The sequence below is a fragment of the Apteryx mantelli genome, chromosome 12, assembly GCF_036417845.1.
Source record: "Apteryx mantelli isolate bAptMan1 chromosome 12, bAptMan1.hap1, whole genome shotgun sequence".
In the NCBI taxonomy this organism is placed as follows: Eukaryota; Metazoa; Chordata; class Aves; order Apterygiformes; family Apterygidae; genus Apteryx; species Apteryx mantelli.
In genome coordinates, this window is record NC_089989.1 from 2302013 (window position 1) to 2316130 (window position 14118).

The 14118-nt window shown below is 55.3% G+C and overlaps 1 protein-coding gene across 1 annotated transcript; it reads right to left on the reverse strand.

The window, feature by feature from the left end:
- Positions 1–837: 837 nt before the first annotated feature.
- Positions 838–10770, reverse strand: GRM2 (glutamate metabotropic receptor 2). The gene is made up of 5 exons (XM_013955521.2): positions 10312–10770; positions 5084–5921; positions 3126–4189; positions 1614–1788; positions 838–928 (listed from the first exon to the last, which is right to left on the reverse strand). The coding sequence occupies exons 1-5, from the start codon at positions 10768–10770 to the stop codon at positions 855–857; spliced, it is 2610 nt and encodes an 869-aa protein (XP_013810975.2). The 3' UTR covers positions 838–854.
- Positions 10771–14118: the final 3348 nt, after the last annotated feature.

The window sequence follows — 14118 nt, forward strand, 5'->3', positions numbered from 1 at the left end:
AGGCAGCACGTATTTGGGGGCTGTTGGACTCCTCTTGGCTCCCTGCAAGCCCGGGACAAAAAAGAGTGGGAAAAGGTGAAACTGTGCCAAAGGCCAGTGCCCAGCTCTGGCTGTCCTAGGGAAGCATGACATGTAACATGGCTCATTGCAGTGTGAAGGAAAAGTGATGTGTATCGTGGCTCAGCAAGAGGAAAGCATGATGTGTAACACAGCTCAGCACAAGGGAAGAAGAGCATGTACCATGGCACAGTGTGAAGGAAGTGCAGTGGGTAACAGCTCAGTGCAAGGAGAGCGTGATGTGTAACATGACTTGGTGGAAGGCAAGTGTGACATGTAACAGCTCAGCATGATGGAAGCATGATGTGTGACACAGCTTAGCATGAGAGAAGCATGATGTGTAACAGCACAGCATGAGGGAAGCCTGGCATGCCATGGCTCAGTGCAAGAAAGCACAATGTGTAATGGCTTAGTGTGAGGGAAGCATGATACATGATGTGGCTCAGTGAAAGGAAAGTGCGCAGTGTAACACAGCTCAGTGCCAGAGAAGTACACCGTAACACAGCTCAGTGTGAGGGAAGCATGTTGTGCACCCTGGCTTAATGCACAGGCCGTGAGGCTCACACTGGACTGGGGGCTGAGCCTCCTTGCTGGCTCGGGCCCCCAGCAGCAGCGCATGAGGCCAGGACGGGTCCTGCTCTCCGGATTCTGCCTCTGGCAGTGCCCTCACCTCGGTGAGCAAGCCTGGGTGCAGTGCAGCCTTGCAGCTCTTGGTTGAGCTGGAAAATCCCAAGGGGGCTGGGGTTGCAGGCAGGACGGCAGGAGCTGCAACACGTCAGACCAGCCAATCCCATCTTTCACAAGGATGATGTCGTGGAGTCCACCACCTCGCGACCATTGCACACCGTGGGCACATGCTGTGAGGCAGAGCCTGGCCAAGAAGGTGGCAGTGAGCAGCATGTTGGAGTCTGGCATCAGCCTTCCCCCCCCCCCCCCCCCCCCCGGTCATCCCACTTTGGTGGGCAATGGGTGCCCAGGGTGGCTGCATGCCCCTGGTGTGGGGCAGTGGGTGCCCAGGGTGGCTGCACCTCATGGGGCTGTGGTGATGGATGCCTGGGGTAGCTGCACCCCCTAGTGTGGGCGATGGGCACCCAGCGTAGCTGCACCCCATTGTGGTGGGAAATGGGTGTCGGGGCAGCTGTGTCCCACTGGGGTGGGGGTGGGAGGGGGAACAGGCAATGGGTGCCTGTGGTGACAGCATCATACTGGTGTAGGCAATGGGCACCCTGGGTGCCTGCATCCCACTGGGGCAATGGGTGCTCAGGGCTACTACATCCCACTAGGATGGGGCAATGGGCACCCATGAGCAGTACCTCCAGCAGGCTGTGCCACAGCCTTGGGGCTAGCAGCCATGCGAAACAGTAAGGATCAGGATTTGGGATGGGGGACAGGGATGATCAGTAGGGCACACAACAATGTCTTTCACTCTCCTGTTTTCAGCCATGTCCTACTCCCATCCCAGCTTTGCTCCAGGATCCCGTGCTGGTGTCTTCCACCCAGCAACAAGAAGTGGGGTGCTGGCCCCCAGCCCTCTCCCCCAGCCCTGCTGCACTCACCATGGGACTGGCTAGAGCCTGCAGCTGCCACGCTGAACCGAGTGGTGCCCACGCGGTGGCTGGCCACGTTCTTCTGCGGTTGGAAGAGGATGATGTGGAGTTTAGGGGTGAAGAGGCAGCCAAGGACCACGGTGCCGCTGAGGCTCACTGAGATGCACATGGTGGTGGTCTGGACCTGGAGACGGGGCAGTGGAGGGGGCAGTCATCAGGCCAGGCCTGCAGGCTCAATGGGATGCCAAGAAAACACCTCTGAATTGGTCTGCCGTGAGCCTTCTGCCCCAAGAAGGGCAAGACGAAGCCTGCCCTGGTACATCAGCCAGCTCCAGGGTGCAGAGGCTGCTGCTGAGCCATGGGGAAGGGCCACTGCCATGTGCATCCTGCTTCATGGGACACACTGGGTGGGGGACAGGTCCAGCACACTCCTCCCTGCCCTTCCCCAAGCTGAGACCTACATGGAGCCAGGGACAAGGGTTTGGGGCCAGCGACCATTGTTAGCTCCCCTTTCTCACTTGCCTGTACCACTCAGGTAAATTGGATGCCACATCCCACACCAAATCTCCCCATCAAGGTGGCCTCACTTAGCAGGCTGAAACCCTAATGCCGTGGAAAAAAAAAAAAAAAAAAAATCCCCTATCAGGCTCCAGATGGAGACTTGTGGGCAGAAGGCCACTGTCCCAACAGGGACATGCTACCTGTGCATGGCATACCCTGGGAATGCCCCAAACAGCCCACCGATGTGCTCTGTGCACTGGGCCACACTGCTTCTCCACTGCCTTGCAAACATCCCCATTTTGGACTTTTCCTGATGTGGAACTGGACTCTGGCACTGCTGTAACACACATTTCTGCTCCCACCAGGGGCTGCTGTTTCTCTCTAGATAATCAAGAGCACAGCCATTCTCATCATCTCCCTGCGCTGCCGGCACCCACAAAGCCCAGAAAGGAGGACAGACATGGACTGCCCCTTTTCAGGAATGAACATTGCCATGCATCTGCTGGCTCCCCCGACCCACACAGGGTGCTCCCTGCTCTCCAGAATTGCTTGGCCTCCCTAGACTGCACCAGATCCATGGTCAGTGTTTGTATACGGGGGGGGGAATGGGCAGAGGGTGATCAGGGCTGTCTTGTGCCCCTCTCATAGCCAGGCCCAAGGCGGGCAATTACTGCAGGGCAGGGGCTTGGAAGGGTGGGCAGCAGGTCAGGTGGGTGCTCTGGAGAGCTCAGGGACAACGTGCCCCATTCTCACCTTGGCCAATAGTTTGCCAAGGGGCAGTCATGCCCCCAGGGACCATTGCCCCTTCAGACACACCCTTTTAGCACCATCTGTGGCCATGCTTCACCCAGTCCCAAATGCCCCAAGCTGTAGGTGACCATCACCTTTATGAGCTCCAGTCTCAGACTCCCTTCCCCAGAGTCACTCATCTCCCATCCACAGGCCTTGCAGGGCCCATATCACAAGGACCAGCTGGGCAAGGCCCTGCCTGAGCCCCCCCCCCAAAACTCAGGCTCTTACTCGGTAGTCACTGGAGGTCACATAGAAGATGGGCAGGAAGGCCAGCCAGATGATGCAGGTTGTGTACATTGTGAATCCAATGAATTTGGCCTCATTGAAGTTTTCGGGGCATTTCCGTGTCTTGAAGGCATACACCGTACACAGGATGATCAAGAGGACATTATAGGTGAGTGAGATGAGCATGTTGGAGTCACGGTTGTTGCACTTAAGGGTAACAATGTACCTCTTGTCAGGCTCAGTCTCCTTGCCTGTACCAGGGGTCTCCACCAGCAGCCAGATAACAACAATGATTAGCTGGCAGGAGATGAGGGCCATGCAGATGACCACCTGCGATGTGGGGCTTATGAACCGGGGCCGCTGCACCCCTTCCTTCACACCACTGAAGATCCTGGCGATGCGATTTGTCTTGGTCAAGAGGGCTGAATAGCAGACAGCAAAAGATGTGCCCAGCCCCAGGCGCCGGAGTGTGCACACCTCAGTGGAAGGCTTTGCAATGAAGATGAAGGTCATGCTGTAGCACATGAGGACCCCTGTGAGGAGAATGTAGCAGAGTTCCCGGCCTGAGGCCTTCACAATGGGGGTGTCATTGTTCTTGATAAAGACCCCAAAAACAAAGAGGGTGGAAATAAATCCCAGGCAAGAAATAGTGACAGGACCAATGGCCCAAACATCTTTCCAGCGGATGTACTCTTGGGGCAACTCAAAGCAACCATTCAGGGTCTCGTTGGGCCAGTAACCAAGACCACAGTCCATGCACGTGAATTCATCCAGCAGGTATTCATAAGGCTGGCAGGGGATGCAGATCCAGCAGCATATGTCTCCAGGCTGCATGCTTTTTATCTCATTCTTCTTGCATGGGTCACTGCACTGGGACACAGGAACAGATGTCTCAGCCCATGGGATGAGGTTGGTGTTGAGAATGAGCCCCTCGGCCCAGTAGCCCACCTTCTGATAGCGATACCGCCCATCCATGTGGTGATAGTTGAAGATATTGTAGCGCCCAATCCCATCACCGTAGCGGTCAAATCGAACAATGCTCTCGGTATCTGCTGGCCTGAATGGAGCTGGGGGGAGGAGATGGGGAGACAGTCACTGCTCAGAAAGCTGGCTCCACTCTGCCAGTATGTTGCAGCAGCATTGCTCATCATAGCCCACTGACCCCCCCCCCCCACACACACACCCCCATTGGACAGGAAAGCACTTGCTCCCAATGTAGAGAAGAGGCTGCATCCAGCAGATTAAAGGGACATGTCCAAGCCACTAAGGTCAAGGCAAATTTCCAGCCTGTTCCCTGCCTTCATGATAACTCAGCAGTAATTGCTTCCATGGACATGGTAGAATGATGAAAGTAATGGTGGAGAACTATCTCCCCACATATCTAAGAGCTTGGTAGCCCCAGGCCAACTCTGCAGAGGCAAAGTGTGTGTGGGGGGGGGGGGGGGGGGAGGGAGGGGTTGGATTTTGAGCTCCTGTGCAGTATTGTTGCCCTCCTACTACCTGCACAGCTCTGAATTACTCACAGGTAACCAGGTTCAGCCCAGATTATGGAGGATGTATTTCAGATTCACCCCCAGATTTGTGGGTCCCTGATCAACAGTCTCCCTCCAGTTTAGTTCCTGAAACAGGGGACTAAATCACAGAGCATGCAGCTGAAGTCTCCAAAGAAACATTTACTTTGGGGGGGAGGTGTGGGGGAGAACCTGTGGAACCCAGTCCCACACAGCCATAGTAGTCTGCCAGCTTCTCCTGGGAAGGGAAAGCTTGGATTTCCTCTAAAGAATGATGGTGTGCTATTAGTGTCCTGGCAAAGCCACACCACTGTGTGAGGGCTCTCAGTTTGGGTACACTGGAGGAATTGTAGGGTTATAGGTAAAATCTGGCGCTCCTTGATCTTCCCTGCCCTTCCACCCATCCCTTTCAGATGGGTAGTCAAACCTCTTCTCCACCTCTGAACTCACCATCAAAATTAACATTGAGCATGAAGTCCTTGTAGAACCTCTTGCCATTAACAGGCTTCATGGAGTCGCAGAGTTTGGTAGCATTGGGGCACAGAGCCTGGTGCATGTTGTGAAGAGAGTGAGCCATGGCATAAACTGCATTAACCACAAATGTGATCTTGGACTCTGGCTCAAACTTGCCCGTCTTTAGGGAGTACCGGCTGCAGTCCTGGGTGTGGAAGCTGCACTTGAACTTGTGCTCCCAAAACTCCCGAAACCAGGGATTTCGGCTGTTGTTATAGGGGTTGAGATTACGGAAGTAGGCAGCAAACTCTTTAATGGGATATGCTGCCAGCTCAATGGTGATGGCTCCCTCGGCAACAGCTTCTCTCCCAGCCACCACACTCTCCAAGGCTCCCCACCCATCGCTGGCCACCCACATGAAGGATACATTTGCTCTGTGAGCAGCCGCCAGCAGCTCCCGGGCATCTTCGCTCCGGGTGAACAACACAACCACTCTGGCGTTGGGCTTCTGCAGCAGAGCCCTGACCACACCATCATAGGTCTTTTTGTTCATGGAGCGCCCCACCTTCTCCGAGGTAGCAATGCAGATGTTGCGCATGCGGGCTTCTTGCTCAAAGGCTTCTATGCCTGTCTCACCATAGTCACCTTCCGAGGCCACAGTGGAGACGTAGGTCCAGTTGAAAAAACGAAGGATCTCTGACATGGCCTTGGCTTGGTAGAAGTCTGGCGGGACAGTGCGGGCGAAATAATCATAACGGGACTTGTCACTCAACTTGGCACTGGTGGAGGCATAGCTGATCTGTGGGATCTGGAAGAGCCGCAGCAGGTTGGCTACCTGTATGGAGGAAGAGGGACGAGCATAAGGTGCAAGGGACATTGCTCAGCTATGGTCTGCTCCTGCAGCTCTTCTGAAGATATGCCCCAAAGAGGGACATTCCCACTGTAAGATCTCTGCCCAACACCAAGAGTTAAAGGGTCAGCCAACCACCCCATTGATCCTAAACACAGTAGTGTGCTTGTAGAGCAATCCTGCATCTGGTGGCTCAGAGACCCTGACTACTCAGCAACCAGCTCACAGTGGGCAGACAGATGAGTGGAAGGGTATATTTACAGGATCGTCCAAGCCCTTGTGTGTGTGCTGGAACACAGCTGTAAGTGTGGTCCTTGTAGAGCTGCAGCAGCCTCAGCCCACAAGCTGCCTACCAGTCTTCAACAACCCACCAGTCTCACATAAGAGCTTCTGCTCCTTTATTTGTCCTTGGACAGCCATTAGCCTTTGCTGCCAAAGGTAGCCAGGCCTTGGCAAGGGTGGGGATAGAGAGAACATAGGGAAGGACCCACAGGAAGGCCCAGCCGTGTCTGAGACCTTAGCTGGTTGTTGCGGCGCTGCAGCAGGGCCATTCACTGGCTCTTGCCTACTTGCCCCTCCCATGCCAGGGAAGGTACATCATGCTGCCTAGTGGGCAGAGGGACTTGGGGTCATCTCCTCAGCCCAGTCCCTCAGCTGCACTGTGGTTACTTGCTCTTGGGAAGCACAGAAATTTTGCTGGGTTCCTGCTCCTTCCAGCTCCCGCTTATTCCTTTGTTTTTAATATTGATACTGTCCCCTCCGAAATTCAGGGCAGGGGGGTGGAGAGGGAATGAGTAAATGGACTCATCACAAAAGCAGAAAATCCACCACAGGCAACCCATGAGAGACAGCTTGTCCATGAGGATAAAGCCAATGCACCTCACAGCCCTGCAGCACAAGGAGGGCCTCCTCAGCATCGCCACTGCTTGCAGGAAGGGAAAAAGGGCCAGGAGCAGGGTGAGAGCTCCCTGCATAGCTTGCCTTCCCATTCCTGGGCCAGAGGGAGGCATCAGGGCACTGAATATGGGGAGGGGGCTGCTGGCAGCCCATGAGCCCATAGCCCCCTGCAAATGCCTGGCGCAGCTGCACCTTCCAGCCGCTCAGCAGAAACACTCATTACCTTCAAAGGGGAAAAAGCACTGCTAATGAGGCTGTTAAAAATCCAGGCTCTCAGAGCAGTTTGGGGGAAGGGGGGGGGGGGGTTCAGGAGCCTGATGGCCAATGGAAACAGGGAGCCTGAATGCATCTCCCTGCTCCCCATGCAAGAGCCATGCTGCTTAATTAACATGGACAAATATGCTTCTAACAGCAAATTATTTCCCCTAATGGGAAGAAGGCCCCAGAGAGCAGCAATGCCTCTGTGTAGGTTCAGCCTGGGGTGGGAGCTGTCAGACAACAGTTCCTCCCCAGTAAGGTTTGCGGCTCACTGGCCAGGTGCATGGGCCAGCTGCAGGGCTCCACGTACCCTGGAACAACCCAAAAATTCTCTCTCCTAATTGTCTCGGAAGCATGCTGTCTCAAGAGGTGCCCTCAGCCTCAGGGCACCTTAGGGTGCTTGGATATGGCAGTGAGTGCTGGGACATGCCCTGGAATCAAGTTGAACAGCAAGAGGAGGGAAAAGCACCCAGGCAGCCCAGGCCAGTGCACTGTCTCCATCACTAGGCACCAGTTTCCTCCATCCTACAGGTGGGGAAACATGGGCACTTGCAGAGAGAAGGCTGCACACAGGAACTGGTGGGTGTGCTTAGACAAGCCCTAGGGACTTGCAAAATCTTAGAGAGCATGTGGTCGACAGCCCCAGGGTCTTGGCTGGCCCCTCTAGCTGGCTGCATCGTTAGGAAGGATGCTTTTTCCAAGGCATCCTCCTGCCAAAGCTGGCCCCTGGATTCACAGAACCACTGATTTGGGAAGCTGAGCTGCATTGCATCCAGGGTTACAGTCCAGGTCTCGGATGCTAGACACGTCCATTCCTGCAGGTGGGCATGGAGGATGTGGAGGAGGTTGTCTCCTTCTTGTACCCTGTCCCATCTAGGCAATGCTCTCAGCTGAACCCAGCAAAGATGTGGAGCTGGCCATCATAACTGGCCTGGGTTTGGTGCAGGAGATGGTAAGGTTGGGACCCTGGCAAGCAACATCCTAGCTGGCATCTCCTTGTGGCCCCCCCCCCCCCCGCCTCATGTCTGATGGCTTTAACATCCAACCTGTCACAGGCAAGAAGGGCCCTGGAAGCTGGGTCCTCTCCCACAGGCCTGCTGGAGAGGCCCCAAGGAGCCATTCTGATGTCAGGAGACATCACAGCCATACTGGAGGGTGTCCCCACACTCACCAGTGCATCAAACCCTCCAGAAACAGGAGTCATGGGGCTGCAAGTGAGCCGACCTTGGGTGCTGGCGCACTCTTATTCCCACTATGCAACATCCCCAGGGAATGACCACACACAACAGCCAGGTGTCAGGATGATGAAGCAGCCTAGAGCCCCCAGTGCTGCTCTGGGAAGGGGGGACTGGAACAATGCAGATGTCCCATAGCAGCTGGCTCCTCCAGAGCAGCTCATGAGGACTGTGGTGAGTGGACTCCCTCCTTCGCCTTGGCCCCAGTCCTGTGCTGGATGCAGAGGCTCATTTCCTGGGCAGGGGGACAGACGGACACCATGAACCCTCACAGGACCAAACTGGGGAGACACAGCACCTCCTGCAGTCTCTCTTTCCCCCATCTCTGCCCCACTATGTGCAGGGTTTGCATCCCAGTTTGCACCTGGGCCAGGGCACACTTCCCAAGCAGGTTGTTTTAGGCACCTTTGAGTGACACAATAACTACAGGCTGCAGTCTATGCGTAGGGCAGCATTTAGCCATCTCCTGACGAACAAGTGTGCCTGCAGGCCCAGGAGCAGCTGTGACATATCTATCCCTGGCAGCAGCCAAAGAGGCTGCCCAAGGAAGTTTGGGTGACACCTCCCTCGCATATGTTCCTAGTCTCCAGGGATTTGCAGCTCAGCAACTTTCCCAGAGGCTATTTCTATGGATTTAGTAACTTTCGAGAGGTTGCTTTTCCATAAACTTCTTGCCCAGTCTCCTCTCAAACACAATTCTAGCTTTCAAACTCCTGCAGCAATGAGTCCCACCAGTAAATATGACCAGGAGAAAAACACCACTTTCGGTTCATTTTGAACCACCTCCAAGTTGCATTCAGTCCCCAAATTCTTGTCTTGGACCATGGGGAAGAGTTGATTCCTCTCCTGGCCTGGATCAGCCCCAGGTCGCCAATGTATGCCATGTTCCCAAGGGACCCCATGTTTCATCTCCACAGCAGGAATGTCATGCCAACGCAGCTGTGGCCATCCAGGCCTGGTGGCGTGGGCAGCTGGTCCGCCGGGCCCTGTGGCAGGCAGTGAACAGTGTGTTCAGCATCCAGGCCTGGTGGCATTGAGCCATCGTCCGGCAGCGGGAAGAGAAGCGGCTGCAGGCACTGTCGGCATACTTGAGGCTTGAGAGGGCAAGGGTCATCCTCCAGGCCCATGCCAGGATGTGGAATGCCAGGACCCAGTACAAGAAGTACCAGAAGGCAGCTCACACCATCCAAAATGGCTGGTGGAAGAGCAGGGAGCTGAGGGCACAGGCTGGCCACCACAACACAGAGGATGGCGTGGACCTGAATATCAAGATAATCATTGGCTAAGGAGCCCCCGCTACAGCTCTCATGCTTTGGCAAGCCACAGAAGGTGAATAAAGTATTTCCCATCTGTTCCCAGCCTGGCCGGTGTCCACTTCAGAGGGAACTGGCAGGGAATGATTTTGGCATGGCCCAAGTTGCAAACGCCTCTACTGAGGAGCTGGTGTTGGGCAGGCCCAGCAAGGTCCTCCACAGCCTGAGATGGGGAGACCTCAAGTGGTAGCCCAGGCACTGGCAGGGCTGCAGATCCCCAAATTAGTAGCCAGAACAGGCTGTGAACACCATGGTAGAGAAATAGCTCCTAGTGTAAGCCTCATGGCTCTCCCGCCTGATGAGCCGTCATCCCCTCCACTGCCTACAGGGCACAACGTAACCTCAGAGCAAGCAGATCATAATGGTAGCAAGGGGCTGGTGTGGAAGGGCGCAAGGGAGAGGAGGGTAGCTACAGCCCTTCAAGCCCTGAGAAAACAGAAATGGGAGGTTTTCTTTAGCAGAAATTCAGACACACACCCCTGCAACACACTCCCAGGGAAGGAAGCAGGCACGTAGCCAAGGAAGAGGATGGGCCCAGAGCTTCCCAATTTGAGGCAGTCCTGGGACAATAAAGGCTGAGATATTGTAGCCCTGTAACCAGGTTATCCCCCACTGCCGTTTCTGCCAACCACTCAGGCCAATCTGAGACCATCTCGCCTTCCTGTGGGGTACCTGGATGGAGACGTCACTGTAGGAGCCCCCAATGACACCAGTGATGGCTGTAGGCACATCATCATGGACAGCATAGGAGCCGTCAGGGCAGATATGCTCAGAGCCATCCACCCTGGTCAAGGATGCGCGGACGAAGTCAAGTGACTGCTCCAGGGCATAAGTGTCCTTGGAGCAGGTGTCAAGGATGTGGGCACCCAGCATGACCCCTGGCAGGATGCTTGGGTCCTTGTTGATCTCGTCCAGGGCGAAGAGCATAGCCTCGAGACGTTGGATGCCCCGGTGTTCATTGATTTTGCCGCAGTCTTCACTCCCCACACCTTTCTCGTGTACAGGAAAGAGGCCTCCGATGACTAGATCCCCGTCAATGCTGATCTCCTTCTTGCCAGCTGGGCCATGCCCGCTGGCCAAGCAGGCAGCTGAGTGCAGCAGCCAGACCCAGAGGGCAACTGGGACCACCATGGGGTGCATCAGTGCCGGCAGGGGGACACACATTACCCCCTGTTGCCAGTTGCCACCCATCAAGGTGAGGGCAGCTGGTCCCAAAGCATCAGGTGGCAGGGGGTCAGAGCTGCACGGTGTCAGCAGGAGAGGACAGTGCTGTCTGGGCAGAGCACTCAGCACCTGGAAAAGCAGAGAGAGGAGACAGTGGGTCTGAGGGCTGCAAAGAGAGCCAGGGACCATCTCCCAGCAGTGCTGGTGCTGCAAGGGGATGCTCAGATGTCATGCCTGGAGACTAAGCATCAGGCTTGGGGGACCCAGAGAACCTGTTGCTCCTCCAGCAGCTCCAGGGGTGAGTCCGTTTATGTTCTCCATCCCAATGTGCCCGCACCAGCCCACATGTCCTGTAGGGAGAAGCCCCTCATGCCCTGCAGAGGGGTAAGAGAGAGCCAAGCAGATGTGACAGGCCCAGCAGCAACCCAGGACTTCCGATACATGAAGTGACACAAATCTGGAGACACAAGCTTGGGCATGGGGTCTGATCCTACCATGAAGTCTTCCAGGAGGAGCTGGCCTCCAAGGCAGGCTGGGAACCAGCTCCCACAGCAGCGCCAAGCAGAGTGGCCAGGTAGGGTAGAGCTTTTCTGGCCCATTAAAACATCAGGGAGGGAGGAAAGGAACTACAGATGCCACCCAGGGGCAGGAATGTAACCCAAGGCCAGGAACTTCACCCAGGGCAGGGATGTCTCCCAGGGGCAGGGACTTCACCGAGGTACAGGGATGTCATGAAGGGCTAGGATGTAACCTGGGGGTGGGGATGTCTCCCAGGGGCAGGGATGTCACCCAGGGGCAGTGCATCATCCAGGACAGGGGCTTTCCCCCTACAACAGAGATGTCACCAAGGGCAGAGAGGACACCACCCAGGGCAAGGACATCAGCCAGGGGCATGGATGTTGCCCAGGGACAGGGACATCACCCATGAGCAGGGATGTCAACAAAGGGCAGGGATGTTGTTTAGGGCAGAGATGTCACCCATGGACAGGAATGTTACCCAGGGGCAGGGCCATCACCCAGGGCAGGAATGTCACCTGGGGCAAGGACAGCGAGCCTGGGTTGGGCAGACAGACCCAATGCTGGCTCCAAGCAGAGCTCCCTGACCCAAACCACAACACTGCCTGCCTGGATGGGGTCTGCATCTATGTCCTGCAAATGAGCAGGACATTGCTGCTAAGTCCCATTTGCCAGCCGGACTGCCAAGCCCTGGGCTGACACACATAGACAACTCCTGTATTAACTGTATTTTAGGCACTGCTTTTTCACCCCCTTCCTTCCCCATATACTAAATTTGGAAATTTCAGGAAAAGTAAAAGCCAGATTCACTCACTGCTGCTGCATAAACCACAATGGAGCTAAGAAATCAAAGACTTTTGCAACAGACATGCCTTTTTTGATATAAATGAAGTCTCTTCAGAGATTAGTTGTCTTTTCCCAAAACATGGGAAAGTTTTGTTCCCCATTAAAGTCAACTTCTGAAACCCTGCAGGTCTAGTGTTTAGGTATCTTGGCCATGAAAGCTGGAGCTGCAAGGAGACCCATAGCAGCCTGGCAACCTCGGGATGCTCCAGCATTGGGGTGACACTACAGGTCCCTGACACCCAGGTGCAACACAGATTTGCAGCAGTGGAGAAAGGCAGCTGGATGGTTAGGGTGCTTATGGCGGAATGTGGAACATGCAATGCTGGATGACTGGATAGGAATGATGGATGGTGATGCCAGATGGTGAGGCTGCATGGTGATTCCAGGCAGTGATCCCAGAAGGTGGTAATGGACAGCATTGCTGGACAGCAATGCCAGATGGTGATGCTGGATAGCGATGCTGAATGGTGATGCTCAACAGTGGTGCTGGACAGCGATGGCAATGCTGCATGGCAATGCTGCATGGTGATGCTGCATGGTGATGCTGGACAGAGATGCCAGATCATGATGCTGGATGGCAATGCTAAACAGTGAAGCAAGAGAGCAATGCTAGATGGTGATGACAGACCATGATGCTGGACAGCAATGCTGTGCCCCCTGCTATCCCACCCTAAGGCAGCTCTGCACCCTGCATCCACCCCTGGGGCATGACCAGGGGCACCTCTTGATGCCCACAAGTGCATGGTCAGTGTCCGCAAGGCAGGCAGAGGTGCCCTGGGTGCAGAGATGCTCACTGCCAAGGAAGCAAGCCCTAGGAAGCACAGTGAGAGAGTTGACCCGAGGCTTCAGCGCCAGCTGGAAGGCAACCAGGTGATTCTCCACACCTGTCAACCCCCCAAAGAAGGGAAGAGCAGTGCGTGAAGGGTGTAATTTGGGAGGGGTGAAGAGGGCAAGCAGCTGGAACCTGCACGAGGACTTCTTCCCTCATCCCCCAAAATTGCAAGCATCTCTCCCTGGCATGAGCTGGGCAGTACCCCACCTCTCTTGGGTGCCTTCTGCCCGCAGTGAGCCCTCAGCCACCTGGGGACATTTCTTACCCAGCCCCCCCAGTTCAATGGAGCTCGGGGAGAAGGCTGAGAAAGAGTCCCTGCATAATTCGAGCAGTGAATACATTTAAGGGATGGGTACGTTGCTCCCAGGGATTCCTCAAGCAGAAAAGAGGCCAAACACACATCAGTGTGGATGGAGTCCAGTGGCAGGCTGAAGTCCAGCATATGGGGTCAGCAATGCGGGGAATACCCCTGGCTCCTCGGGGTCCAGCTCTCCCTAGGGCATCCAACATGATCCATGGGATGAAGGGCATCTTTGGACTAGGCTCTCCTGAAAGAGCAGCTCCCAAAACATCATCTGCCCTGCAGCAAGCTCAATTGGGGAGTTCATGTGCTGGGTTATGGCCACCCCTGGGGCTGCTGGGGTAGGTTGGCATGGTGCTAGAAGGGAGGACAACCCCTCAGGAACATCTGGGGAACATCTAGGGAAGTGAAGCTGCAGCTGGTGGAGAGACTTGGTGGCATCCTGAGTGCACCAGGCAAGGCAGAGCCAAGTCCATCCCAATGGACATAGTGCAGTGCTCCTGCACTCCTGCCTGCTCCCAACTGCATATGGCCTCCCCTTCCCAAAACATCATCAATAATAAAGTTTACAAGTTGCAGTCAGTTCTACGTGCCCAGAGAACATCCTAACCACCCCAGCAATTAAACTGTGGGTAGACTATGACCTACTCATATCTGACACCAGTACATTTAGGGGCAGAGTGGGATTGGAGAGGACAGGGGTATGGAGAGTCACTAACCAGGAGCACCAGCCCTCATGCAGGACCACAGGAAGTGAAAAGCCAGCCCTTGCCCCACTTCCCAGAGAGCACACATAGCCCACGTGTGCACCTGCGCTCAC

Excerpts from the sequence above, each read along its gene's own strand:
- GRM2 (XM_013955521.2), bottom strand. The coding sequence starts at position 10,770 with ATGGTGGTCCCAGTTGCCCTCTGGGTCTGGCTGCTGCACTCAGCTGCC. Across the intron at positions 5,922-10,311 it reads ACAGTGACGTCTCCATCCAG|GTAGCCAACCTGCTGCGGCT; the intron begins GTACCCCACAGG and ends TCCTCCATACAG. Across the intron at positions 929-1,613 it reads AGGCTCTAGCCAGTCCCATG|GCTCTGCCTCACAGCATGTG; the intron begins GTGAGTGCAGCA and ends CTTCTTGGCCAG.